The sequence below is a fragment of the Pagrus major genome, chromosome 14 (assembly GCF_040436345.1).
Source record: "Pagrus major chromosome 14, Pma_NU_1.0".
In the NCBI taxonomy this organism is placed as follows: domain Eukaryota; kingdom Metazoa; phylum Chordata; class Actinopteri; order Spariformes; family Sparidae; genus Pagrus; species Pagrus major.
The window spans coordinates 21443763-21470129 of record NC_133228.1 but is presented as its reverse complement, the minus strand read 5'-3'; the positions used below and the strand labels follow the sequence as shown (position 1 = coordinate 21470129).

The following is a 26367-nucleotide window of genomic DNA, read 5'->3' as shown; positions in this document are numbered from 1 at the left end:
GTTTAGCTTTTGTGTTTCATCTTTGTAATTTGGTATTTTTGCATATTTTGGATGTTATGGTTTGGGATCCTCGACTTTGTTATTAAAAGCTGTTTTTTTTTCTTCGGCACTCGTCTGCCTGTGTTTCGCGTTTGGGTCCCGTTCTGTTCATCCTGACAATTATTTAACCCATTTCCAGTGAAGTTCCCTGTTTCAGTGCGCAGCCGTTTGAAGGATCACTGCAAGAAATGTGCGTGTGTCATAATTTTTCACTCCCTGATTTCAGTATAGTCATCGCCGTCCTTTGAGAGTTTCATATCTCAGTTCACAGACTGGTTTCCTGGTTCGACTCAGACCAAACCCACCATTTTTGTGCATTCACACAGTTTTCCTGTCAACATTTTGGGTGTTTGTACCCATCCACAGAGCATCAGTGACATCTGTGAAGAGAGATGTCTGCACAGAGCCCAAAGATACTACAAGACGACACCCACCCAGCCACAGTCTGTTCACCCATCCGCTGCCGTACCACCAGACGACAGCATAACCTCAGGAAATGATGGCCAACGCTGTGAAAACAACACCACAGTTGTAATAAACTGGAATTATCCTTTAATATTACCACATACAAAAAACAATTGAACAGAGAGGGAGAAAGATGAACAATAATATTTATATAGATATATACAAATAATACTGTACAAGAGCACGAAGGAAGGAATACGTTCTGAATGTAGCAGTGTAATATGAGATGAATCAAAATACGTAATCATAAACGTTGGAACGGCTGTTTTTGAAAGTGTACATACACAAAACCTACAGAAAGAGCTGGACTGAGTCTGGACTGTGCTCCTTACACACCGCTGCATTCAAACCACTCTCTCGCACACACACACACACTGACACACACACACACACACATTTGCAAAAACAGGCAAATACATTCACGTTCGGGGTAAAATCCCATTCACTCTGATTTCAACACAGGCACACCTGGACTGGCTAAGGTTTAACCACCTGTAGTGGCTTGTATGGCTTGTTCAGCGTCACTCTGGGTGCTCTGCACATTATGTCTGCAGCACACACACACCAAACACACACACACACACACACACACACACACTGCTGCCTGTGTGTGTGAGTGAGTGTGTGTGTGTGAGGGAATGGACGTGCTCCATCCACAGCCCATGTCAGGGGGTCATGTAGTGTGTGTGTGTTAAGTCTTCCTCTCTTTGTGTGTCCATATTCCCTCAGTCCATCTTAGGCTAAAGTGCTACAGAGGAAGAGATTCAGTGTGTGTGTGTGTATGTGTGTGTGTGTGTGTGTTTGAATGTGCGTCAGTGGGTCCGGGGGGCATCACTCAGAATAGAAAAGCACTTGGCCGCAGCGCTGAATTCCTCATTTCTTGCAGAAGAAATCCCACATAGGAAAAATAAAAATAATATCCCATGTGCTTTTAGCTGGTGGAGTCCGCCACAAACTTAAGGGGTTTTTTTTGTCAGTCATCTCAGTTCAGCCCCAAAAATCTGCGAGTCAATATTCCACATCTGGAGGACGAGAAGACACAAATCCACAGTCTCGTCTGTCCATGTGTCCGTCCGTCCTCCAGTGCTTTGACGCTCCGTCTACCAGTTGCAGTCTTTCTTGAGTAGCGAGAGGACTTTGCGCCCCAAACTGGCTTTCCAGGGCTTGACGAAGCTCTTCATGTTGACCAGGAGGCGGCCCTGCTTACGGTCCGAGTGGCCCGCCACGAGGTACTCCACCCCTGAGGAAGGACAACATCATATTTTAACATTTTAACATCATATGCATGTTATTCTGCATTTCAGTGGGAAGTTTTAAGGTATTTATCATTTATCTGTCATTAATCAGTCATGGGAGAGTGTGAGTCTGACCTGGGTTGAGGATGGGGCAGGTGCAGCCCCGTGCGGTCCAGGACTCGGGGTAAAGCGTGACCCGACCCCGCTGTATCTTCACCTTGGTGTTCTGACTGAGCACCTTCTGAACTTTGACCTCCACCTCGGCGTGGGAGCCCTTATCGTGGGCTGACAGCACTTTCACCTTCAGCACTACGAGTCAGGCAGAGAGAAAAGATGTAATAAGACTTTCAGTGCACATGTCCGTGTCTGGACCTGTGAAACGAAGCGTTAGCGGACTTTTAATGACGATAACCATGTCAACTTTTACAAATACAGTCAGCAGTAACCAATGTAGGCTACTTCTTTGTCACCGGTGGAGAAAGTCCCCCAGACTCCCTTAAAAAAATGCTGAATTTAAGAGTTTTTGAGTCAGGAGAAAGCTTCGTTAGACACTTTCAATGACACATTTTAAATTACTTGGGTCTTTTTGTAAATTCGGCAATGAAATTTCACAAATGTTAGAAACCAAAGTGATCCTTTAATTTAAAAAGGACAAATAAACACATCCATGTTTGTTTTCTTACCGTATGCATAATTCATGGTGCAGAAGAGTTTGCTGTTGGTCAGGGCTTGCTCTTTGCACTCACACTTCTCTGCAGGAGACACACACACACACACACGCAGGCACAGATTAATATTTGTAACATAACTGATGCTGTGTGTGTGTGTGTGTGTGTGTGTGTGGTCTGTGCATGGCGTCCTAAGAATGCGAACACAGTGTGTGTGTGTCCAGTGAGGAATGTGCCTATGAAAGCTGCAGTTACATGGCGGTGGAGGCGGCAGCGGCGGTGGGGGGTCTAAGAGAAAGGACACTTGGAAACTGTCCACGCATGCACACACACACACACACACACACGCACACTCGCACACACACACACACACACACACACACACACACACACACACCATCTTTGTTCCGTGTCCTTCTAAGGCCCTATCAAGACTTTCATTACTTAACCATTACTGCTTGGTCACTGGACTGTGGAGGAGGACGAATAACACACACGCGCACACACACACACACACACACACACACACCACACACACACACACACACACACACACACACACACACACACACACACACACACACGCACACACGCACACACAAACACACAAACACACACTCTGTCAGTCTCACCTGAGTAGTGGAGGGCAGAGAAGAGCTCGTCTGCTCTGAAGATCCTCACCGGTTCGCTGGAGTTTCCCTCTAAGTTGTACAGGTCCAGATCAGAGCTGCACACACACACACACACACACACACGGGAATGAAAACTGGAGTCTAACCTAATCGAACGTCAGATTGATCAGGTATTGGTAATCGTATCCGGAGAGGAGAAGTTCTTTCACTCACCCAAACATGCAGTCTCCAGTAAAAGGATCACAGTCTCCCGCACAGTCACATGGACGGCAGCCGTATTCGTGGAAGCCCCAGTATCCCACCATGCACCTGTCGCAGTGGGCTCCGCCCACTCCAGGTTTACAGATGCAGTTCCCGTTGGAGGGGTCGCAGAGGGAGCCGTCAGCCAGGTGGAAGGGCATGGAGCCCAGAGGGTGACAGCTGCACGCTAGGAGGGAAAATAGTAGAAAGTTTAGATATAAAAGGTGCCATAATGTTAATGCTACTGTTGCACTGAGGTCGTGTAAACCGAGAGAGACGGGGACAGTCACCAATAAAAAGGTGAACTTATATCAAATCATAGTTTCCTGAACCATGATTTGACTTTCTGTCGAGGTGAGAGTGCAGGGGGACGGGCCTCTGTATGTACAGTCAGTAGTTAAGAGTCATTTACTGCCAGTCGAGCTTCAAGCATCATTAAACAGCAGAGAAATGGCCCCAAAACAACGCCCCCCGCTTTGTTCCTCTCTCCTCGTCTTCTGTCTCTCCTTCACCACGAGCTCCCTCCCCGTCTGCCCCCGAGATAGGGACAGATTTATGGAGGAGGAGGCCTGACACCTCCTCCTGTAGGGCTCCCGGTCTCAGTGTTGATAACAGCAGACAGTCGTTTTCTCAGACTTGCCAGTGGAAACATGTGGGTGTGAGTGCGAGTATATTGTTTTTGGAGGTTGTTTAAAGAACACACTATCAGCACACAATTAGAGGGGACGTGAGGGAGGCTGTGTGTGTGTGTGTGTGTGTGTGTGTGTGTGTGTGTGTGTGTGTGTGATAAGAAAAAGAGAGAAGCCTTTGTGTTACGAGCTCCTGCAACAATACCAGACAGACAAATGGAACAACTGATGAATGATGACATACTTAAGTCTGGTAATAAATTAGACTTTACAGGTACGTTTAAAAGACCTTTAGACTCGATGGTCCGATGTGACTTTCTCTTAAATGGTTTAATGTTTTTTTTTATGCCATATGAACGCTCACAGACCCATTCACCCTCTGTCTGAACGATATGGTCTCCTGGAAAAGTCGCGTCTGCTCTGATTGGTCAGCTCTCACAAGCCTGAGCCAGCACCGCCCACCATGTTTCAGCATCAGCTCTGCAGGTGTTTTTGTAATAGAGAGCCGAAGTCACGGCCCTTTCCTTCGACCCCATGGGAACTTCTAATAAAGCTAATGAAACAAAGACTGTGAAAATATGTCATTATAAAGACGACACAGCCAACAGTCGTGTTAGTGACGTCGTCATGTGGCAGATTTATTGTGATTGTAACATTTTTTAATAAAGTTTCTGAGCCGAGCTGATCGCCATGTTGGTGTTGAGCGAGACGATGTAGTTCACTGAGCAGTTTAACACAAAACTAGATGATAATTTATGATCTTAAGACAAACAGCAACTTTCGAAAATTGATGTAATTCATGGAACAATGAAGAAAAACATTAATAGTTTCTCGCTACTCAAATATGAAGATTTGCTTCTTTTCTCTGTGTTATACCATGACAATTAAACATGAATGTCTTTAATATCAGATTTATCAACTGCTGAAATGAATGGCTACACTGCAAAAAAAATGCCACTTCAAAAAATAGTAACAGAAACAATGACTACAAGTGTTTTTGCCTACAAAAAGTAAAAAAAATAAATAAAAAAACATAAAAATCAACAATAAAAATTGTTACTTGTTAGGTGAGTGTGTCTTATATTAAGTGTTGAGTTGAGTTTCTGCACGTGTGGCAGTTCTGGGAATAATTTCTTATCTGTCTAACAACACGTACAATATTTTGTATTACATTCCCTCTTTACTCAATAGTTTTGTTATTTAAATCCATGTTTCTGTAATTCCTTTGTTTGTTTGGTAAGCAGTTGGGGCTTAGAGGTTCCTCTGAAAAGTTTTTTTGTCTGAATTTCCTCAACAAAAAGGGAGCTTTTTTTTCGACTGCTAAAACTGCGGATGAAGCACATTGTTGTCTTCAGCCCGTGAGAACGACGTATCAGAAAGACGTTTCCACCTCCCTGAACTCAAAACCAGACAGTTTATCGGGCGAATCACCAGGTACAACAAAGATAAGATAAACCTTATCACGACACCTGAACTGCGCAGTATCAATAAAACAATAAAGATATCACATTTATTAGACTTTACAGATGTGAAAATGCACGAAGGCACACAAAAGAAACACACATACTTGACATATAACGGCCATTACGACACGAGACCTTGATATACACACTGAGAAGCATTGTGTATAAGTGTGTGTGAGTGTGTGTGTGTGTGTGTGTGTGTGTGTGTGCATCAGGCCTCATCAACACTATTGTTTCGCGTGCTGCCTCCGCACGTTAATAATTAACGAGATTACAGCACCACCTCTGTTCCGTGTAGAGCTGAAACACGTGTGGCGATGTGTTTGGTGTGTGTGTTTACATATCAGCGTGAGAATTTATGAGCACTCGAAGGGGTCACCACACAAGGACTCCTGTGTGTAAATGTGTGTGTGTGTGTATCTAAGATAGCTGACAGCTGCAGCAGCGCAGACAATGAAAACTTCATGAGCTGAGACATGACAAGACACCTGCCTGAGCAACCTGTGCAGACAACAAACTACACACACACACACTGTAACTCCCCCCCCCCCTAAAGAGTTTAGTGTGTACGAGCTTGACAAGAGTGTTTTCTTTCCCGGGCCCCTCGGAGCTTGGTATGAAAAAAATGTTCCTCACGACGGAGGGAAATTCCTCCATTGTCAGCGAGGGCTAGAGCGGGATTTCACAACCTGTACCTTCGTCTCAGGGGTTCTCCGAGCTTTCCATCGCTCCTTGTTTCTATCAGTCAGCTGTCAGGGAGGATTCATTAGCCCTTCAGCCTCCACAGTTACCCAACAGGTGAGATTTTCACCTCAGGCAAATCGCTGAAATCCGAGCTGCATAACGTCTGTTTTAAAAAATCTGGTGCGTTGGATTTCTTTGCCCTTATCGTGTGTGATGCCAACACACCTAAACCTGATGGCATGTTGGCATACCTTTGCTCCAAAAGAAGTCTAATTTATCAACTATGAGATCCTGATAAGATCGACGCTGATGGAGCAGAATGGCTCAGCTCAGAGAAAGTGATTTAGGCCTCTTGCTGTCATAAGAGGTTGGTGTACATGCTCAATGAGTGTGACAAGGTTATAGATTTATGGGGTAAAACAACACCCCAAAGCAGAGGTCTTCAACATTTTTCAGGCCAAGGACTCCTTCGCTGACAGACAGACGGAGCAGGGACCACGGTTACATTTACTGTAGCGGCCTATGGTGCCATGTATAAACAAGTTGGCTAATGTTAAGTGCGTTTGCCTCACTCTGCGTCCCTGTTTTTCTCTGAGGGGGTTTCTGAGGTGGAGTTTATGTTGCTCAATAAGTTACAAAACAATCCATTCATTGTGGCTCACGAGAACGTCTGAGCGATATTAATACAGATAACAGACCAATTTGTTTCTATGATACACAAAGGTGGTGCACGTCATCAATGTTGAGTAAATTAAAGGCTTTTAGGGGAAATAATATTTTGGATTCATGTTGATATGTAATTTTAGACAAAAAGTTTTCATATATTATTAAACAAGCATTTCGCGGCCCCCCTGCAGTACCTCTGAGGACTTCCCCTGTGGGAGTGTCTCCGGGCTTGATGGCTGGATCCGCTCAGAGACGAGGCAGTTGTGACAGCCAAAGAGGTTTTTGTGATTACTGGGGCGACTACAGCTACTAACCTGCTCCAGGGTTGTGTTTGTGGTTTTCTCGAGGTGGGATTTTTTAAAACAAAACAACAAGCTAGCGGTGGAGCTGATGCAGCGCACTATTAGCTGCAGTTGCCCCGGTAAACACACCGACACTTTGGCTCCCACAACTGCAGTGTCTCTGGGCTCGTTAGGTAGAGCGGACAGGCTGGGTGGCGGCGCTGTTTTAAGTGGAATATTTAAAAAATATTGGACGGACTGCCATAAAATTTGGTTCAGACATTCACTTCCTTTCTATTTTGTATTTGTCCAATATGTTGATTTATGACTAAATACCTGCAAATCTAATCAGCCACAGCTGGACTCTGCTTAGTGCTAATTAGCAAATGTTAGACGCTAAACTAAGATGATGAACATGGTAAATATAACACCTGCTAAACATCAGCATGCTAGCATTGTCATTGTGAGCATGCTGACGTTAGCATTGAGCTAATAGAACTGCCTCAATGTGTATTCGACCACTATTTATTATGATATTTGTATTATTAATTTGTGTAAGTTTTCTATTTCCGTTGTAATAGATCTCTTAATATCACGAAAAAGATCAAATTTGCAGGACACACCCGAACTGAGTGATACAATTGGGCTGATAGCCAACACTTTCCCCCCCTCTAGATGTTTTTGAATGGTCTGGTACAATTCGACAGTTGTTTTGAATTCAATGCCTACGTGAACACAAACACACTCGTGCTGCAGTAATCACGCGCGAGTCCGACATACCTGCAGGACCGAGCGCACTGGGTCAAATCTGACAGATAATCAGAGGGAGAATGTAGCCACTGCTCTGCGGTTATGGATGACTATCGCGTGTTTACTTAAGACGCGTCTCATCGCCGGAGGGCAGAACGCTGCACAACCCAGACACACACACACATGTAGAGGACCCTCACACATTTACAACAACTACCAATGATTACCCCGAAGCTACTTGAGCTCTGAGTCACACGTGAAAAATGGCAAAACAAGCCGAGATGGACATGCAGGGGTTGTGTGTCGAGCTTTGAGTCAAGACGAAGGAATGTCCCCATCTGATGATTAACTACGGTGTAAACGGTGGACGGAGCGTGGGCCATCTGCTGTCTCTCTCTCTCACACACACACACACACCCACACACACACAGAGCCAGGTGCCCATCAGAAATCAACGCTATCCAGCACGTCCCGGCTTGTGATCTCAATCCTCAGCATTCCTTGTGAGAACGAGAGCGCCGTGCCAGTGTGGCGTGTGTGAGGTTAATGTTGTGATTTACGCCAGCAACATTTTGTCAACACTGGTATGATTAACGATGCGTCATGTAATTCTACAATGTGTTCTACATGTCGCGGTTGTGGGTTTTATTGGTGTCAGTTTGCCAAAAAGTATACATGAAAAAGAAAAGCTCAAACGCCTGTTTCCTGAGGATACGTTATAGTAAAAATATCAGACATTGGTTACAGGATTTAAGAGTTTTTAAAGCCACTTTGAATAAAAAATATAACAAATTTCTGTGAAAAAATGTATAAAAGTTGGTAAATATACAGTTCGCCCACACCTCCCTTCTAGCCTACACAACTAACTATTATTAACTAACTGTTACACTTTGGTGTAACTACCTTTAATGTCATGTTTAACACAAGTGGAACCTACGATTACCAAGACCACATTTCCCATAATTCCATGCTGCTCACTGTCCCATGAAGACACCCCTCTTTAGCGTGACTCCAGGTGTGTTTGTATTGTACTATTCTACCCAGTAGTATACAAAGTATGTAAAATTAGCTCCACATTTGACAAACTTCTTCTACTTTTACTTAAATAAAGGATCTGAGTACTTCTTCACTGTACAAGTACTCTGATCCTGTTTTCTGCCACAACATTTTTTAAATGTAATATGTAGTGTAGCTGAAAGCAGCTGAAAAGTTAGAATTTTAGTCAGACTTTACACAAAACAAACTCTTTAATTAGCTTTTAGTAGTCTGGCACCTTTAAATTTACTTCTTATAACCAGACGATGTCATTAACCAACCATCTCCACAGCTTACCATCAACTTCAGATCCACAATGACTAACGTGTTTACTAAGACATATCTGGGGTGTGTGTTGGTGTTTGTGTCTCTTACGTTTGCAGGAGTCGGGGGCGGTCTGTGGTCGCTGAGGGTCTCTGTAGAAGCCGGCTTTACATTTCTGACACTGGCGTCCTTCAGTGTTGTGGAGACAGTCACACGCGCCTCCGCTGCGCTGGCCGGACTCGCGCCACGCCGTCCAATCAAAATGGCAGCTCTGAGCGTGTCCGTTACACTTACACTCTGGAGTGAGAGGGAGGAGATGAACGCATCAGCAACGAAGACGGACAGACTGGAGGAACTGTAGCTTTAGACTCAAACATACAGCTGATATTGGCATTTTGATTGATAATTACAGGTGAATCGTCGACAGGAAGTGAATCTCCATCTTTGTTTTTTGGTGGAACGAACGATGTAATGTTTATCACAAATTGCAATACAAGTTTATTTAAGCCTGTTGTATATCTGTTTCAGGAACAATGTGATAAACAAGTGACTGTTAGCTTTCTATAACAACATAGTTGCTTTTTACAAACTTGACACAGGAAGTGGAAGCTTGTTGATGGTCCAAATCTTGTTATGATCTTGTTTTCTGTTCTTAATCTTTCCATCTGCAGGTGTTTACCGTTTGTTGCACCCAAATTCTCCAAAATAGTGCTTATTTGTAGACCCTCTTCTCCCCTAAATCCTCATCGGGGCTTAGATCTTGTGCTTAGTTCAACATGTGTTTTATAGCGGCTGTGCTTGCACTTGCAGTCATAAACAGTTGTTACTGTTTAGCTGTTTGTTCTGGTTGCTCTTGTTGCTATGTGACACCACATCTGATTGACTTATCATCATCAACAACACTGTTGGCACCACCTGAAACCATCTGGAACTTGAATCGAGAATAACATCCTAAGAAGGGCCAAAATTTGACTCATTATGAAAGCAGGTCTGCACATTTCATTAACCTTTTAAGGGACAGTTCTTCTTTTTTTAAGCAGGTAGTGTTGTAGTATTGGGTCCTGGTCTCGTCTAGGACTCAACCATATTTGTAGTCGGTCTTGTCTCGATCTCAGACAAAGAGGACTCTTGAATGTGTCTAGCAGTCGTCTTTGTCTTATCTCCATCTCGACACACCCTGGTCTTAGTTTTGGTTGAGGTGGTCTTGACTCCAACACTGTAATGGGGTTATAAGCTGTACCTGTCCATAGACTGTTGTAGAAGTAGCTAAGTAATGACGCAGCAAAACACATGTTAGAAAAAGTCATTATCAGTTTAATTGTATGGTATATTTAGAATATATTTGCCATTTTATCTTGCTGTCAGACAGCGTTTTCCGACAGGAAACCGAAGCCGTTATTGCCCCTTCAAGCACCAGACTCCATTGACAGAAACAGTCATTTTACCTCACAGAATGCTGGAGTTGCTATTCTGCCTCTGCCTGCTCGTTTAGTTTGTTTGCTTTATGGTCTGACTTTGGCGTTTTAAAGAATTAGCTCAGATTCACCGAAGTCACATAAACAACACAAACAAACTAACCGATCGAGGCAGCGGCAAACCAGCAACTCTTGCGTTATGCGAGGTAAAATTAGTGTTTTTGGCAAAAAAGTCTGGTGGCTTTGGAGAAATGGCTCTTTGACATCAAAGTAAAGAGGGGGAAATATTCTAACTATAGCATACAATTAAACTGAAATCGATCTTTTAAGGTTTGCCTTTTTTTTGTTGGTGTCTCCATCCACAGCCGGACATTGCTTAGCTTCCTACACCAGTGAGGGCGTGCCGACTACCATCTAGTGTAGGTAAAGTGTTGAAGACAAACGTTTGTCAACAACCTAAGACGAGACGATGCTAAAAATAGAAACTATGAAGAAATATATGCTTTATTTTCATTGACGAGACAAGACGGGGCTAAAATGCGGAGTGGTGGGCTATCGGACGTTAGAAAAATGAATCGTGATGAATGATTATTTGTGCGTCTAGTGTGTCTTTCAGAATATAACATCCCTGGACAGAGAGTAACCTCATTCAACCCCACCTCCAAAGACCCGAACTTTCCCTTTAGGTTCCTGTGGTGGTAAAAATGTGTGACTGCGTTTTGTTGGACTCACTCCGACATTCGTGTGGAGCCCCCGTCAGTCCGTCAGCGGGCTGCCAGGGCCGGTCGTTGTAGAGCGGAGCGCAGCGCTCGCAGTGATCACCTGCAGTGTTGTGTCTGCACACACACTTCCCATGAACCTGAGAGAGAGAGAGGAAGAGAGAAGGAGCTCATTAGCAACAAGAAAAAAATGATAATGATGTAGAGAAGGAAGGTTGGGAGGAACAAAGAGGTCAGTGTGACGGAGGAGGGAAGTTTCCATGTGAGGACGAGCCTGCTGGGGTGAAGACTCGACTCTTCCTTTTGGATTCATCTCAAGTTCTTCTTCTCTCATTTATTTCTTTCCTCCTCTTCTTCTCCACTTCCTCTGGTATCCTAACTTCCTCTCACCCCATCACTGTCTCTCGTACTCCCCAGCCTGAAATTAGTGAATGGAGATTGATTGTTTGGCTTCATCACTGGAAACAAGAACGGGCCTCCGGTCTGAAAAGCCTGTGTGTGTGTGTGTGTGTGTGTGTGTGTTTACGAGTGTGTGTGTATGAGAAGAGTGCAAGTATGCAGCGCTGAGAGCACAATAACAATCTCCTTGTCATTCCTGTGATGCTGGATAATGATTGAAGGAGGGGAGGAGGGGGGCAAGGCATCTGAGGAAGCTCTTTATTTGTTTGCGTTACACCGTGCAACTGTAATGTAGGACACACACACACACACACACTCGATTATACAATGATTTCAGAGGTAGACACACACTGACACAGAAATGGAAAATACACACACTAATTCCTGCGTTTGTTTCCCACGGTGTGTGTGATGTGTCACTACCTCCTGATTGGCTCCGATTCACACACGAACACACTGTACCGAGTTTACAGTTAAACACATCCACATGCTATAGAACAGAGCCTGAAGCAACATGTTCCCCGCGTGAACTGACCCCGGATCAGCCCGACAATGTAGAGGTGAACACACATGACTGATTTTACACCAGCTCAATCACACTAATAAGGGGAGCAATTGCTTAAATGAGAGGTCCGGGCGAATCGGAGGCAGGAGACCTAATGACACATATGGAAAAATTAAGAAGGCGTTATTAATGAAAATGTGTAAGAGTGGAGAGAGAGGAGGGGCACAGGAAGAAGAAGGAGGAGGAGGAGGAGGAGGAGGACGAGGAGGAGGAGAAGAAGAAGAAGAAGAAAAAGAAGAAGATGGAGAAGAAGAAGAAGAAAAAGATGGAGAAGAAGAAGAAAAAGAAAAAGAAGAAGCAGAAGAAGAAGAAAAAGAAAAAGAAGAAGCAGAAGAAGAAAAAGAAGAAAAGAAGACGAAGAAAAAAGAAGAAGAAGAAGATGGAGAAGAAGAAAAAGAAAAAGAAGCAGCAGAAGAAGAAAAAGAAGAAGAAAAGAAAAAGAAGAAGAAGAAAAAGAAGAAGAAAAGAAAAAGAAGAAGAAGAAAAAGAAGAAGAAGAAAAAGAAGAAGTAAAAGAAGAAAAAGAAGAAGAAGAAGAAGTAAAAGAAGAAGTAAAAGAAGAAGTAAAAGAAGAAGAAGAAGAAGAAGAAGAAGAAGAAGAAGAAGAAGAAGAAGAAGAAGAAGAAGAAATGGCCAACACCAGCAGCTGGCTCGGGTCCAGACAGCTGGTATTTGAACCCATTTCACATGTTTACCATATCGTGATACGGGACAATTAACACACGTACACACTGAGAGCTGCACACACGCAACCATGTAAGCTCAGCCATACAGAGGACACAGCAGAGGACCGATACACGATGCGAAGTGCTGATGGAAACACTTCTGGAAGCTGCCAAAGGCTACTAGAGGGTTTCTTTAAAGGGATAAAAATACATATTTTTATCTGTCTGGAGTTGCCAAGTTTTTGAGAGACAGGCCACAGAGATGTCTGCCTTCTCTTCAGTATATTTGAACTAGACGGCGACGGCTGATGATCAAAGCGCCAAAAAAAAAGCATTTGAAAAGCTCAACAGCAATGTCGCTCTCCAGAAATCATGACCTGGTTACTCAAGGCAAATGTGTAATATGTAAGAATTTTAGCTGTAAACTATCATGGTCCTCAATTTTAGTTTTGGGATTTCCTGTTTTATTTTGAAAGCCTCTCCTTGTGTGTCATGTTTTACCTTCCACTTCCTGCCTTTGTCTTTTTCCCGCCCTTTTTCCGTGCACACCTGTGTTTCATTTGTTACACAAGTGTCTTAAACCTGCATTCTTTCAAATAACCAGCAAGGGGCGACTCCACTGGTTCCAAAAAGAAGTCAGATTCTATATAAGCTTATGAGAAAATGACCCTACTTCTCGCTTGATTTATTACCTCAGTAAACAGTTTCCTAACGAGTTTATGGTCTCAATCTCTAGTTTCAAGTCTTCTTCAACACAGCATGATGTTCATTTTGTAAAGGATGGTCCCATTTAGAGTAAATTAGAGGAATTAGTTTAAAAAACTGGGTACGATGCCATTAAACTAAACCTGATTTTCTTTTGCAGAAAACCTCTTCCACATTGACCAACCAGTAACAGCAAATACAAATAATAGGAGAGATAGCATGTTATACGATATGTACCATATCTTGTGATTGAAATAATGTAAAGATCTGATCACTCCAGTATTTCACCATTGCACAAGAGACAGAATTAATACTTCTCAGACCCGAGAACGTTCTCAAGACCTTACATAACAGTTTTCACACACAAAGTAGTACTTATACTCCTCTTAACAGACATTTATGTGTAAAATAGGTGGAGCGCCCCTTTAAATACTTAAACGTAAGTGTAAGAAATGAAAAGAAAGAGAGTAACAGCGGTACAGAAATATGGAAAGAGAGGCACAAACCCAGACTGGACTAATTGCTGCTAACGCTCCAGTAGCTGTCACTGGATGTCATTATGTGTGTGTGTGTGTGTGTGTGTTTGTGTGTGTTAACGTGTGTGTGTTGGCTTTGTAGCTAACTAACAGACAGTGTAATCACCCTGAACCACAGAACCCTTATGTGGGGGCAAAGGAGCACAAAACAACAACAACAAACAAACAAACAAACTGGTCCTTGTCGTCTACACTCAGTGTCTGGGGTCAGTAATGACTTGACGTATCAGAACCACTTTCACCACCGATTACTGCACACACACACACACACACACACACACTCACATTCCTTCAAACACACACACACACACACACACACATACATAGACACACTTGAAGCAGACAAAACATTGCATGCTTAAGCACACACCCCTAACACACAGCAGACCAAACAAACAAGCCACACTGTACAGAGAAGACAAAAATGCTGCACTCTTTGTTTTTGGTGTAAAGGATGGTCACACACACACCAGCAGAATGTAACTAAGTACATTTTCAAGTACTGTACTTAAGCACAAATGTGTGGTACTTGTACTCAGGCTTTGGGAGTAACAGAATACATGTCAGGGGATTACATAATTAGTATACCAGTAAAGTTACAGAAAAAAGATGTAATTAGATTACAGATATATTCACTTACCAGTTATTAGGATTAAATAAAAGCTGATTTATTGATATTTCTTTTTGGTATCGAGGTAATCCAAAAGTAACCAGAGTATCTAGAGAAATTAAGTGTTATTACTTTAATATTGTGAAACTTGGATCACGATAATGACTTCATTTTCTCCAAGTTTGGTGATTTTGATTCAGATTAGTTTTTTCCTTGACGTCTTTTCAAATAAATCTGGGATTTCGTGGCTTCCGGAGATTAGGATTACACCAGACGAGCTGTGTGGATTTATGTTTTTTGTTGGTTTGTTTTTTTTTTCTATCCGGATGGGAGTGAGTAGATCATGACTGAATCTTAATTTTTGGGTGAACTTATCCTTTAAGTACTGCTTTAAATGCATACTTCTACTGCTAGTGGAGTATTTCTACAGCGTGGTATTACTACTTTTACTTCCACCACTGCACGCCCTTCCCTTCACTGACTAATCTGTAATCTCTGCCCTCATCTTCCATCTTGAGCAGCTCTGCTTGTTTGGGTTTTGCCAGAAACAGCGGCTCTGGGTCGAAACGGACACAGAAAACAAACTGCTGATAGGAGGCAAAGGCACTTACATAACCGCCGAGTGTTTACCGAACGCTCCCGCATGGCACACAGCAGAACGACGCGCCTATGACCTGAGGTAATGTTGTGAGGACAGAAAGATTTACTGTTCAAACTTTAGGTCTTAGGTCTAATATTTGCTGTGAAAAATGGACATCAGCCACACATGCGAGCATTAAAATGATCTATTATTATTATTATCCTGGCGTGCGGAGGAGGGTTTTACAGCTCTGTGATCTAAAGAGGATTTTCGACCCTCATAATAAGGAAATCCTGCTGAAAACACTGGTCAGAGTTACTTGGAATTTCTTGGCATGAATATAATCAGATTTTAAGATTTAAAGACTGCGTCCAATAACTCGGCTATCAGCAGCTTCATTACAGAAAAAGCTGGTATCAGCAAAGAAAACACATGAATCGTCTTGTTCATCAATCACACATCATACCAAGCATTCTCTCTGGTTCATATCAGTGTAAAATATGGGATTTCCTCAGCTGCTTGTCAGAAAGCAATTTTCATGGACTATTAAGTTATGTCGGCTACATGTCCTGTTATTGTTTCATACTCATAATGACTAACAGGATGTAAAATAGAGTCGAAAGTGAAAAGATGTGATGTATTAACAATGAATCTTAAATCAGTTATAACCAGGGGCACTTAAAATATGTTCCATTACATTCTGTATGGACAAAACTATTATTATTAAAGCATTATTAATTGTTTTCTTCCAAGACCCGCCCTACTCCAGATCTTATTTAGCTTGTATTTTATGATGACAGCCTTGAAAGCTTCGTCGTCCATGTACTCTGTGCTTAATACATCAATTTTTGGACCTGGGCTGTCTTTCTGTGTCCACACAAAAGCTGATCTGGAGGATGAGTGAACCAGAGAAGAGCAGCAGCAGACAGGGAAGGAGGCTGAAGAGGTCGGTGTGTTTACTGGGGCAACTGTAACTCATAAACCACTATATGAGGACCGCAGGAAAAATAGACATCAGAAGACTACAGCTACACTAGAAAATAATAGTTTGAGTAAAATGTGGAGAACGCAACCCAGGAAGGAAACCAAGGCCATCACCATCTTAGTTTAGCGTGTTAGCATGGAAACATTTGCAAACTAGCATGGCTTAAAAAAGTTTCTTTCCCAAAATGTTCTTCTGGAAAACTAAAACTACTATCACTGTGAAGTCAAATAGTTTGTCCATCTGATTGTTTTTTTTATAGTACATACAATGGTAGAAAACCCTTTTGTCAGCCGTTTACATAGAAACACAAGCATTGGCTGAACACTTGCATCTGGTTTTTCACTATCAGCCTCATCAGTCAGACTTTACTACTGTATACGTCGATGTAGTGCTATTGTTTATCTGTCTAAATGTCTTTGCTTATATAAATTGTAAAGGAAACTCCTTGTTGACTCTCACTTTCCCTGTCGAGCCTCACTGATTGCAGAACAGGCTTCAAAGTCAGCCAGCGTTTCTGTTTGTGGAGATGGCTGAGATAGGAGCCCGGCTCTGAAACGCTTACGGTTGATCTCCAGGAAAAACCCAGAATCACACCTTCATCAACACACACACACGCACATCAACACCACCATTAACGCTCTGTTGAATCAATATCCACATCTCTTGGGTTTGTTATCAGCAGAAAGGCAGCTGTTTATCTGAGCAGACAGAAGAACAGAGGAAGCAGGAGAGAGAAAGGTGATCCCCCACCACCACCCCTCCTTCAGCCTGTTATTAAGATGACTGCCAACACAAAGTGAACAAGTCATTTAGTCTGTAAGTATCAAGCCTTATAATCTTGATTTCCTGAGAACAAGTGTGCATGGGGAATGTAAAAAAAATGCCAGGATGTCAAAACAAGGCAGAGAGAGGAAGAGTGGCGCATTCGTGCCATGCCAAAGGACAAGGGTGAACTTTCATGGAAGAAAGAGTTCAAGAAAAGGTGAAATACCATCTTTAATGCACTCAGTCAGAACTCGTCTCTTACCACATGGTTGGTCCGGTCTCTGATGGGCTGGTACCCCGGTGCAGGAACACACTGCTCGGCGTGTCCGTTACAGAAGCAGCTTCCCTTCACTATCAGGTCGTAGATGGCAAAGTGTCGGGTGGGAAGATCTTCGTGTGCAGCGGCGAGGTCTTTGGCCTGGCACGGACACGACTGACGCTTCAGCAGTCGGATTCGGACGTTGGTCACCCTCAGCTGCTGCTGGCCCTCCGCCCCGAACGGATCCAGGGATTCCCATTTTGGGAGCGTACGGTAGATCACCTGTCAGTCAGAGAGGGAGGATCTGCTGTCACACATGTTGGCTATTTTCCAGGCGGCAAAAGACACAACAGAAACCTGCAATCTGATCAGAAATCACATCAAGATTCAATTAAGTGGCCGAACAAAGACAGAACTTTAAATTTTCACTTGCCTCATTGCGATACAATGAGACTCCATACTTCATTTCAAGTAAGGTGGTGAGTGGTAAGTAGTCTTTAAATTTTACACATTTTCTTCCAAATTATCCCGGAAATTTAACTTATTGATCATTTCAAAGTAAGAAACTGGCAGAATAGTTGCAGAACCATGCTAGTTTAAAGTAATGAAATCTGGTGTATTATAGTGGCTGGCGTATATGAGTGATAATAATCTGGATCTTGCAGTTAAAATACGTTTTATTTAATATTGGATTAGGCTAGATTGAATTAAAGGGGACTGAAGTAGTTCTAGTAAACTCTTCTAGTCCTGTTTTTGTCTTGATGAGTCCGTATTCACATATAAAAAGTTAATTAGCTTCCCTCCCATGTTAGTGGTGGTGTTTCTATCCATTCGTAAACTAACTAATTTCTTTGCGTTTAATATTTTCCGACTTTATGACACAACACTGTGTGGGAGCGAGGCGTAAGTGTTGGATGCAGCCTTACTTTCATCCTTTTAAGGATGAACAAACAGCGAAAACTCAAACGCTTGTCGGGCCTGAGTATTTATGGTTCCCCCCTCTTTGCTTTATGACTTTAATTACTGAAAATGTTAATAAAATTCTGAATAGTGCACAAGAGAAGACGCTGTTCCCCACTTCATGATTTAGAGGGATTAGACGGGTTTATTAAGTGACACAAGCTGTTTCATTGATGCTGCTCATGTCACTACATCTGTCATGTTAATGGGGGTTTGTTTTGGTATTATCTGCGCTCCAAACTTTGACCTCACGCCCCGCCGTCACCGACTACGTCCTCACGTGACCATGAGGCTGCTGGGTGTCCTTAAATGAGTTCTCCCTCTCTCTCTCCCCCGCCTCTCTCTCCCTCTTTACTCTGTCTGGTCCCTGGACATCCTTCAAATCGAAGATCCCTTTATGGGCTGCCATCGCCATGCCTACTGCTGCCACTGGCAACCAACACCGCTGCTGTTGCCGGGGTGAAAAAAGTTGGTGTCTGCTCCAACTCTCGCTGTGAAAGAAATGTGTGTGTTTGCAGTGTGTCTCTCTCTACAAAGTGTGCGTTGTTGTCATTGGCTGTCATTGATATCATGGGATGAGTAGTGTGTGTGTTTATGTGTGCGAGTGTGTGTTTTCTTTAGTTGAAGCTTTTGGTTGAGATGCAAGTAAAAGCCCCCATGCTGCTCCCTCATTGGCTGGATGACTGGCCGAGAGTGTGATGGGAGGAGCACTATTAATTTCCCTGTTGTTGAAAAAGGTCACGGGGTCACGGCATTGTGGTCCACAATTAAGAGAACACGACAAATAGGACGAGGGGCGCCGGTCCACGGGAGAGCACGGAGAGCAGGGCCAGACAAAGACGGGGACGGAGATGCAGCTTCACATAACTCAGGGCGGCACAAAAGGCCTGCGACAGCCCGGTGACACCACAGCAACACCAGCTCACACACACAACCACACTGGCATGCACACAAACATCAGTGTTGAGGATTTCTTTACCCAACATACATTCAACAAGAGGCCGTCTTGGAGCTTTTACAACACGATCATGTCTCTTCGTTTCTCTTTTGAAAAAAAAGTTAGTATTCGCTGATATGCTGATGAAACCCATGTTTATGTTAGTATGAGACCAAGCAAATGAGTTTAACTAAATGTGGACAATATCAGAGTTCATTTTTAATTTTAAATTAAATTAATACCTTGTCATTGTTTTTAAAACGTGTGTGTTTGGATGCAGACTTACTTCAGTTCTTCTGAGAACCTTAAATATACATTATAAACTTATACATGCTTAGTTCTGCCTTCAGAGAGTGAAGCTGTTTTATTGGGCTTGGATATTACTCCAATACTCTTGGATGCCCCTCTGGTAGGTAGATAAAACATGATATAGTGCACTCTCTTCACTATAAATGTATTACGACTCTGTGTGAGCTGGTGCCGTTTTAATTTTTTTGCCGCTGCCCCTCAAACATCCTGAGTCTGCCACTGGTTGTAACCCGAACCAGAACTGAAAACAAAGCAAAATCCAAGTTGTGCTCAATTAGCATCCAGTCTGTTCAACCCACGCAGACTCTCCAACCTACGTTTGACCGTCAATGTCGTCAGAACCAGCGGTCAACAAGGACAGTGGTCAACCAAACTGTCCTCACCAGGAAATTTACTGGACAGCCTTGCTTTCATTTACTGATTCATGTATTTTATTTTCCCCACAGAGTCTACCAAAAGTGAAACACTAAACCAGGAAACTAAGGCCTTGATCAAACAAGTTGACAAACATATAAACAGCTGGAGATTTGTGTGACAACTGTCCCTGGAGATACCAGAGAAAAATCGATGTACGTCAGAAGTGTTTTCTGTGTGCATCGTCCTTTGAAGGCACCCTGTGAAGTTTTTGACCACTGGCGGCGCTATGGAGCAACGTTTTGACAAGCAACCCTCGTTTTCTTAAACATTACGAGCATTCAAATGGATGCGCATGAACTTGAACGAGCACGCGACACATATTCCTGCGATTTTACACTTTTTAACGGACCCGCAATTGTTGGTGGCTGCACACAATAAACGTAGCAACGTCCCAACAAAAAACAGGAGAGAATAAGATTGCTGGACGGCAAACAGTGACACATGATCAGAGTTTAAAATATTGTTTGTCAAAATACTTTGCAGATGTTTCATGAGACAGGAAATGCAATCATCGGGTTTTGTTGGGCCTCTGGGAGAAGACAAGAAGACGACACAGTGACTATAAACATTTATACTGATGTTTGTTTACAAGAAAACTCCACAGGGAACCTTTAACTGTAACTGTATTCACAGTAACAAGGTCTCGCTTGCAGAATGAAACACACCTGCTATTAGAAACCATCTCTGAGGGTTATTGAGGAGTCTTGAAATGTACATACACTAGATGAAAATGTTTTACACCTGCAGTCAAAAATATGTTATAAATTACAGCCAGATTCTTGTTTTGTCTCTCCGAGTCCTGTGGCAGTGGGTTCACTGTGGGCCATGTGTCCACTTCAGACCGCAAAATAAAGTAAGTCTGGCTTTAACAGGCGTAATTCCATCAAAGCACTGTGGACTGTAATCTGGTAAACAGGCACAATGGGCATTGATGGAAGGAGAAAGACGGAGAGGGAAACAGAGAGGGGGGATGGGTGTCTAGCCAACGGTACCAACATCCATCAGGGCAACGGCACTTCCTTCCCAGCAGACAGACGGAGAGCCGACTGTATGTGTTTATCTGGAAGGGCACGGACAAGTGTGTGTGTGTGTGTGTGTGTGTGCGCTCGAGGAACAGTGGAAAAGAGAATATGTGTGTGTGTGTGTGTGTGTGTGTGTGTGTGTAGGCCAGTCTGCCTCTCTCTCTTCCCTAAGGAGGTCAGTCTCTACAACAAACACTCACATTCTTCCAGCCCGGCTGACCTCATAAATAAGACAAGGAGCCCTGCATGCTCCACACACACACACACACACACACACACACACACACACACACACACACACACACACACACACACACACACACACACACACACACACAAAGCACCTTTTCCCCACATTACAGGTGAACACGAAAAGCTTTCAGCGCATGAGACGACACGCTTTCATGTTCGCGGGAGCAAGAAGAGAGGCGGAAAGCTGAGAGGACCTGCTGTAATCGCTCCCAGCTACAGTTCAAGCCCCCGAAACCTTCAAATCTTTTAACCTGAGCCAACAGCAATCGCACACGTGCACGCAGATAAACTTTTAGTCAAGTTATCAGTCAGGTGATACCTCTTATTTACCCTGCTTTAATACGATAGTACACGTTGTTGCTGCAGTCGTGCTTTTGACTTACGCTGACGTAGTGGAAGGTAATCCTTGTAAGGCTTTAACATAATTACCTCTTCAACTAGAATGGCACTCAGTAGAGAGCATACCTCCGCCAAGGCCCAGCAGTCCCCTTTTGCACTCACTCATAGATACCAGCCACCTAAATAAGTCTGATTATTCTCTTTAAGATCCATTCATCCGTTCATCATACCCTGAGAATTTAACAAAAAAGTGGGAAAAAAATCCTGGAGGCCATTTCATGGAAATTTGTTCAGTAGTTCTGATGTCATCCTGCTGACAAAACAACCAAAAAAAACAACGTACACGGGTAAAAACATACACCACGTGATGCTGAAAGCTCCAGAAAACAGATATAAGAAGCTGGAGAAAGTAATATTTGGTCCACTCTTATAGACACTTTTCATATTTGTACACGAAATACAGAAGAAGTGCGACACTAAAACACAAGCTTGTCCATACTGCAGTTTAGCGCTTTGTTTTTATCACCTTGCACCAGCCACAGGCACGTTACTGTCATCATAGGTGATGTGATACAATCACAACACAAACACACAGAGGCAGAAACAGTGTGAACAGCTGAGCAGCAGCAGCAGCTGGTCTGTCAGAGCGCTACTTGACCTCTTTTAACCTCCGGGTCAACGGTTGAGGGGTTAAAGGGCGAAGGTCGTGCTTCAAGCACAGGTGGCTGAGACGCGGTGAGTAAAGCACACGTTGGAGAGACACAGAGAGGAGAGGAAGATGCTATTTTGATCATGGATTAAATGCACAAAAGGCGTGCGAAGAAAGCGCAGGAGCACATACAGAAAGATTTACGATACACAGCAGCAGAATCAGCTCGTAACACCTGGGAGGAGTACTCGGAGGGAGTCGTAGCAGTCAGTCAAAGAGGACGTAAACACACGTTACACATGAGAATCACGCCAGGGGGTCCAGAGCAGCACCACGCTCGGCATGCGCCTCCACACACATCTGCCGTGCAGCTCCCCGGCACACACTGCTTCAATTAAACATCAATGGACTTCAGGAAGCCCTCTCGTGCTACAGTCAAAGTACGCCTATTAAATCCTCACTCATGCACACACGCACACACACATTCAGAGAGCTTCCCCCACCTGGCTCTTTCATTCTGCTCAGTGTGCTAACGACGCCATATGACTCTCGCATGTTGCGTGACTTCACAGCAGAAAGAGCTGAATTTGTTCCAGCAGGACGAGGGTGCACTTTAGAAATCATCTGTTTGGGAAAGCGTCTCACTGCGGCGTGGTTTACCTGTCATACCTGACGTGTTTTATATGGACATTGTTAGGAGTTCATTCACAGAGGAAGAAAAGCCCGAGCAGGAAACTTTCTGTCAGCCCCTCCAGCGTTTCACTGCAGGTGTGTTTATCCGCCCTCCCTTCCACCTTCCACCTGCGTTAACCTGCTTTCTGACTGTGTTTGGATCGAGAGAAATGGTGGGAATTCAACCAAGACTTGATACAAATCTGATCACCTCAGGCACTTCTGGCAAGTAGTCATGAATTGTCAAAGAAAAAAAAAAAGGCAAAGTGATCCGAGCTCCGGTTAAAGACAGTGATATGATTTTACTGTGTATACTTGACACTGAAACCCAAACTTAAATTTCAGCCTCCTGAGATTTCTCTAATTGCATTTTGCCTATTACTCAACATTTATTCATCTCATAACGTTGGAGGCCATTGGGAGCGAGTTCACCATGAAGCGAACACATAATCAGTGCAGTGACAGGTGTGAAATGGAAGAAAATCAACTTGAAGCATAAAAATAGACTTAAAATACTAAAATGTGAACTAAACACACAGCTCCCTCCTCACCTCTCCACGGTTGCAGGGATAAGCCCCGGAGTATTTGGAGGTGCAGGTGGCCCCGTCCCGCCCCGCTCCCGCCTTTCCCTCCTCCAGCTCGAAGGCGGCGCTGCAGTTGGAGGCGTAGTACTGCAACATCTTCCACGTTCTCCCGAAGTCCTGCGACCGCTCCAGCGTCATGGCGGTGGGCCTCGGCGAGCGGAACACCAAGATGAGATGCGTGAAGTAGAACTCAGCCTCCAGGTCCAGCTGCACCGTCTCAGACTCCACCCCCTCGGCCGACTGCCACCAGGTGTTGGGGTGACGGAAGGAGGAGTCGGACATGGCCCCGGCCAGGTGGGACAGGAGCGGGAGGCCGGCGTTGCATTTGGCGCACTTGGCGGCGCTGCAGGCCAGGTTGGCGTTGGGGTCGGAGTAGGAGCAGTAGAGCTCAGTGCCGTTGTTGCCGCAGACGGTCTGCGTCAGGACGCGGCGACCCAGGGCCAGGTTACCCATGCGAGGGTTGCAGGCTCTGCTCTCGCAGCGAGGGGCCACACCTGCGCGAAACACCTCCGCCGACACACCTGGAGGAGCAGACAGGAAGAGAAAAACAGTTTACAGAGTAAATATGGTGACATAACAGCTTTCTAGAGAAAACTGTGAAAGTCTGAAAGCATGTGTGTCAGGTGTGTGTGGCAAGGTGTGGCACCCACTATACCTGAGCTTAAAGGGTCAGTTCACCCAAATCACACTCCTCTAGTGGCATTTGTCCACATTTATTTAACTTAAACACAACATTGAGCCATCTTAATAGCAAATTAGGCTATTTTCATTGTCGATTAATCGGTTGTTAATATTCTCGATAATGAAAATGCTTAAAGGAATGTCAATTCATGTTTCCCAAAGCCTACGATTACGTCCTCAAATGTCTTGTTTTGTTCACAACCCAAAAATGTTCAGTTCACTGTCAAAGAGGAGGAAGGAAACCTGAAAATGTTCACATGCAAGAAGAACAGCAGCATCACCGGGACTATTTCTTTGGTAGGATGATGAAGAGGAGGAATACGCCCCAGAGAAAGGCAAAAACTGAACAACTGAAGCCAAAACTATCGATCTTTTATCTCCTTAAGTCCAGATTTTAAGAGAAAGAGCGACCCAAATTGCCATAAAACCTATTAAAGGCCATATGCAAACAAAAAACACAACAGAAGAACACTAAAGAAAACTCTCTCCATCTAAACTGTTCATTTTGTGACACATGTCTAATAATTGGCCATGTCAAGCAATAAAAATGACTTGTTAGTGACATTAAAAGCTCCACTTTGACCCTCGAAATAAAAAACTTGCTTTCTAAACACACTTGGAGGTTTTGGAGATGTTGGGACTTTGCCCATTCTCCAGAATTCAGTGTTTTAGTGAGTGGGCGAGCTGAGATTTAGAGTGACTCAGTGTGAGTGTGTGAGTGTGAGTGTGTGTACACAAGTCAAGTGATTTACCTCGATCGGAAATGTTATGCAAAAGGGATAATAGAGGCATTGTGCACCTGCCTGCTGCAGACTGCAGCCAGCGTGGACTCTAACACAGATAAAGTTTGGCAGCTCGGGGAGGATGAGCAGCAGCTCAGACGCCTCCCAGACGCTCTGCAACCCCCCCTGAGGGCCACAGTGTCATCTTCCAGGGTGGATTTATCATCTCAAACCTGGAACTTTCCGTTGTTTTTCCATGTCAGACCTCACAGACAGGCTCATATTAAACATTCAGATGTTGAATTAATTAAGTTTAGTACTGGGGAACCTTTTCTGAAAGCATGTTTGGTGTTAGACTGGAGTTTATGTTGAATTACATAACTGTCTGTAGGTGGGAAGGTCAGACTTAAACCTCTAGATTGTATATTATTCTCCCATTTTTTCTAATTAATAGGATTTAAGATAAGAAATAATTTAGAAAATTATGTTAAATTGAACTATATTTAATTTTACAGGACCTTCAATAAACATAATCTGTAAGCTTTTCATCTAAATGTAAATACAAGACAAAAATCTTCACCCTCATGTTTTCAATACCAGACTTCCATCTAAATCTGCCTAATTTAACAACAATGAGGCTCAGACGTATCCCCTCCTGTTCTTTGTCTACCAGGGGTTAAAATGAAAACTGTAGTTTAATAATGTAGTTTATAATTCTGAATTAACCCCAAACTTTTAAATAAATGCGGGCTCATGTGTCAGAAATCCAAATCAGAAACGCTTTCAGCCGGAGATTAAATTGCCTAAAAATTAAGGCGAGTTCTGCATTGCTGCACCTCTTCCCAGCACATTGTTGCCCCAGTGACAATAACTCTGACAATAGGATGTTTCATGAACTAAAAAACCAACACTAACCTGCGTCTGACAGCACGGCCAGGCCGATTACGAGTAAAATCAGCATTATCTCCTTGTGGCAGGAATTAATCCGAAAAATATATGTGAGAGGAAGATGGAGAAAATCAAGCGTGCAGAGATCTCATCCACGGTGAGACAAGTGCGCAGGTTCAAATCCAGTGTGGACTTTCTCTTTCACTCAGCTGCGATCCGACAAGGCGATAATAACTCATGGAGAAACAACATGATCCCGGACGGTGCGTGATGTCCCGCAGAGAGAGGAGAGGAAGAGTAGAGGAGGAGGTGGAGAAGGAGGAGGAGGAGGAGGGTCTGCTCAGCTCGTCTGCTGCTGCTGCTGCTGCTGCTGCTGCTTCGGGACCCGCAGCGTGTTTCATTTCCCCGCACTGAGCCTGCTGCCCGCTCCGCTCTGCCCCGCACATCTATTTCTAAGGAGCCGGAGCCACGGAGAGGTGGTGTAGTGACAGCAGCAGCTCCGCCTCTCCTCCGCATTTTTCTGAGACTTAAAGGAACATTCCAGTTCAGTGCAGAGCCGCCAGGGAGGGAGGAGAAGTAACTAAGTACATGTACTCAAGCCGTGTGGTGAAGTACTCGTGAGCTGCTTTTACTTTATTCGAGTATTTACATTTTCTGCTACTTTATACTTTAACTTCACAAC

General features: G+C 43.8%; 1 protein-coding gene across 1 annotated transcript; it reads right to left on the bottom strand.

Moving 5' to 3' along the window:
• Positions 1-633: 633 nt before the first annotated feature.
• On the bottom strand, positions 634-26098 carry ntn4 (netrin 4). Its single transcript, XM_073480268.1, has 10 exons — positions 25713-26098; positions 23362-23915; positions 17257-17535; positions 11199-11325; positions 9163-9348; positions 3253-3466; positions 3040-3134; positions 2423-2491; positions 1875-2048; positions 634-1744 (listed from the first exon to the last, which is right to left on the bottom strand). Exons 1-10 carry the CDS (start codon positions 25756-25758, stop codon positions 1605-1607), a joined length of 1884 nt encoding a protein of 627 aa, XP_073336369.1. The 5' UTR covers positions 25759-26098; the 3' UTR covers positions 634-1604.
• Between the last annotated feature and the right edge of the window lie 269 nt (positions 26099-26367).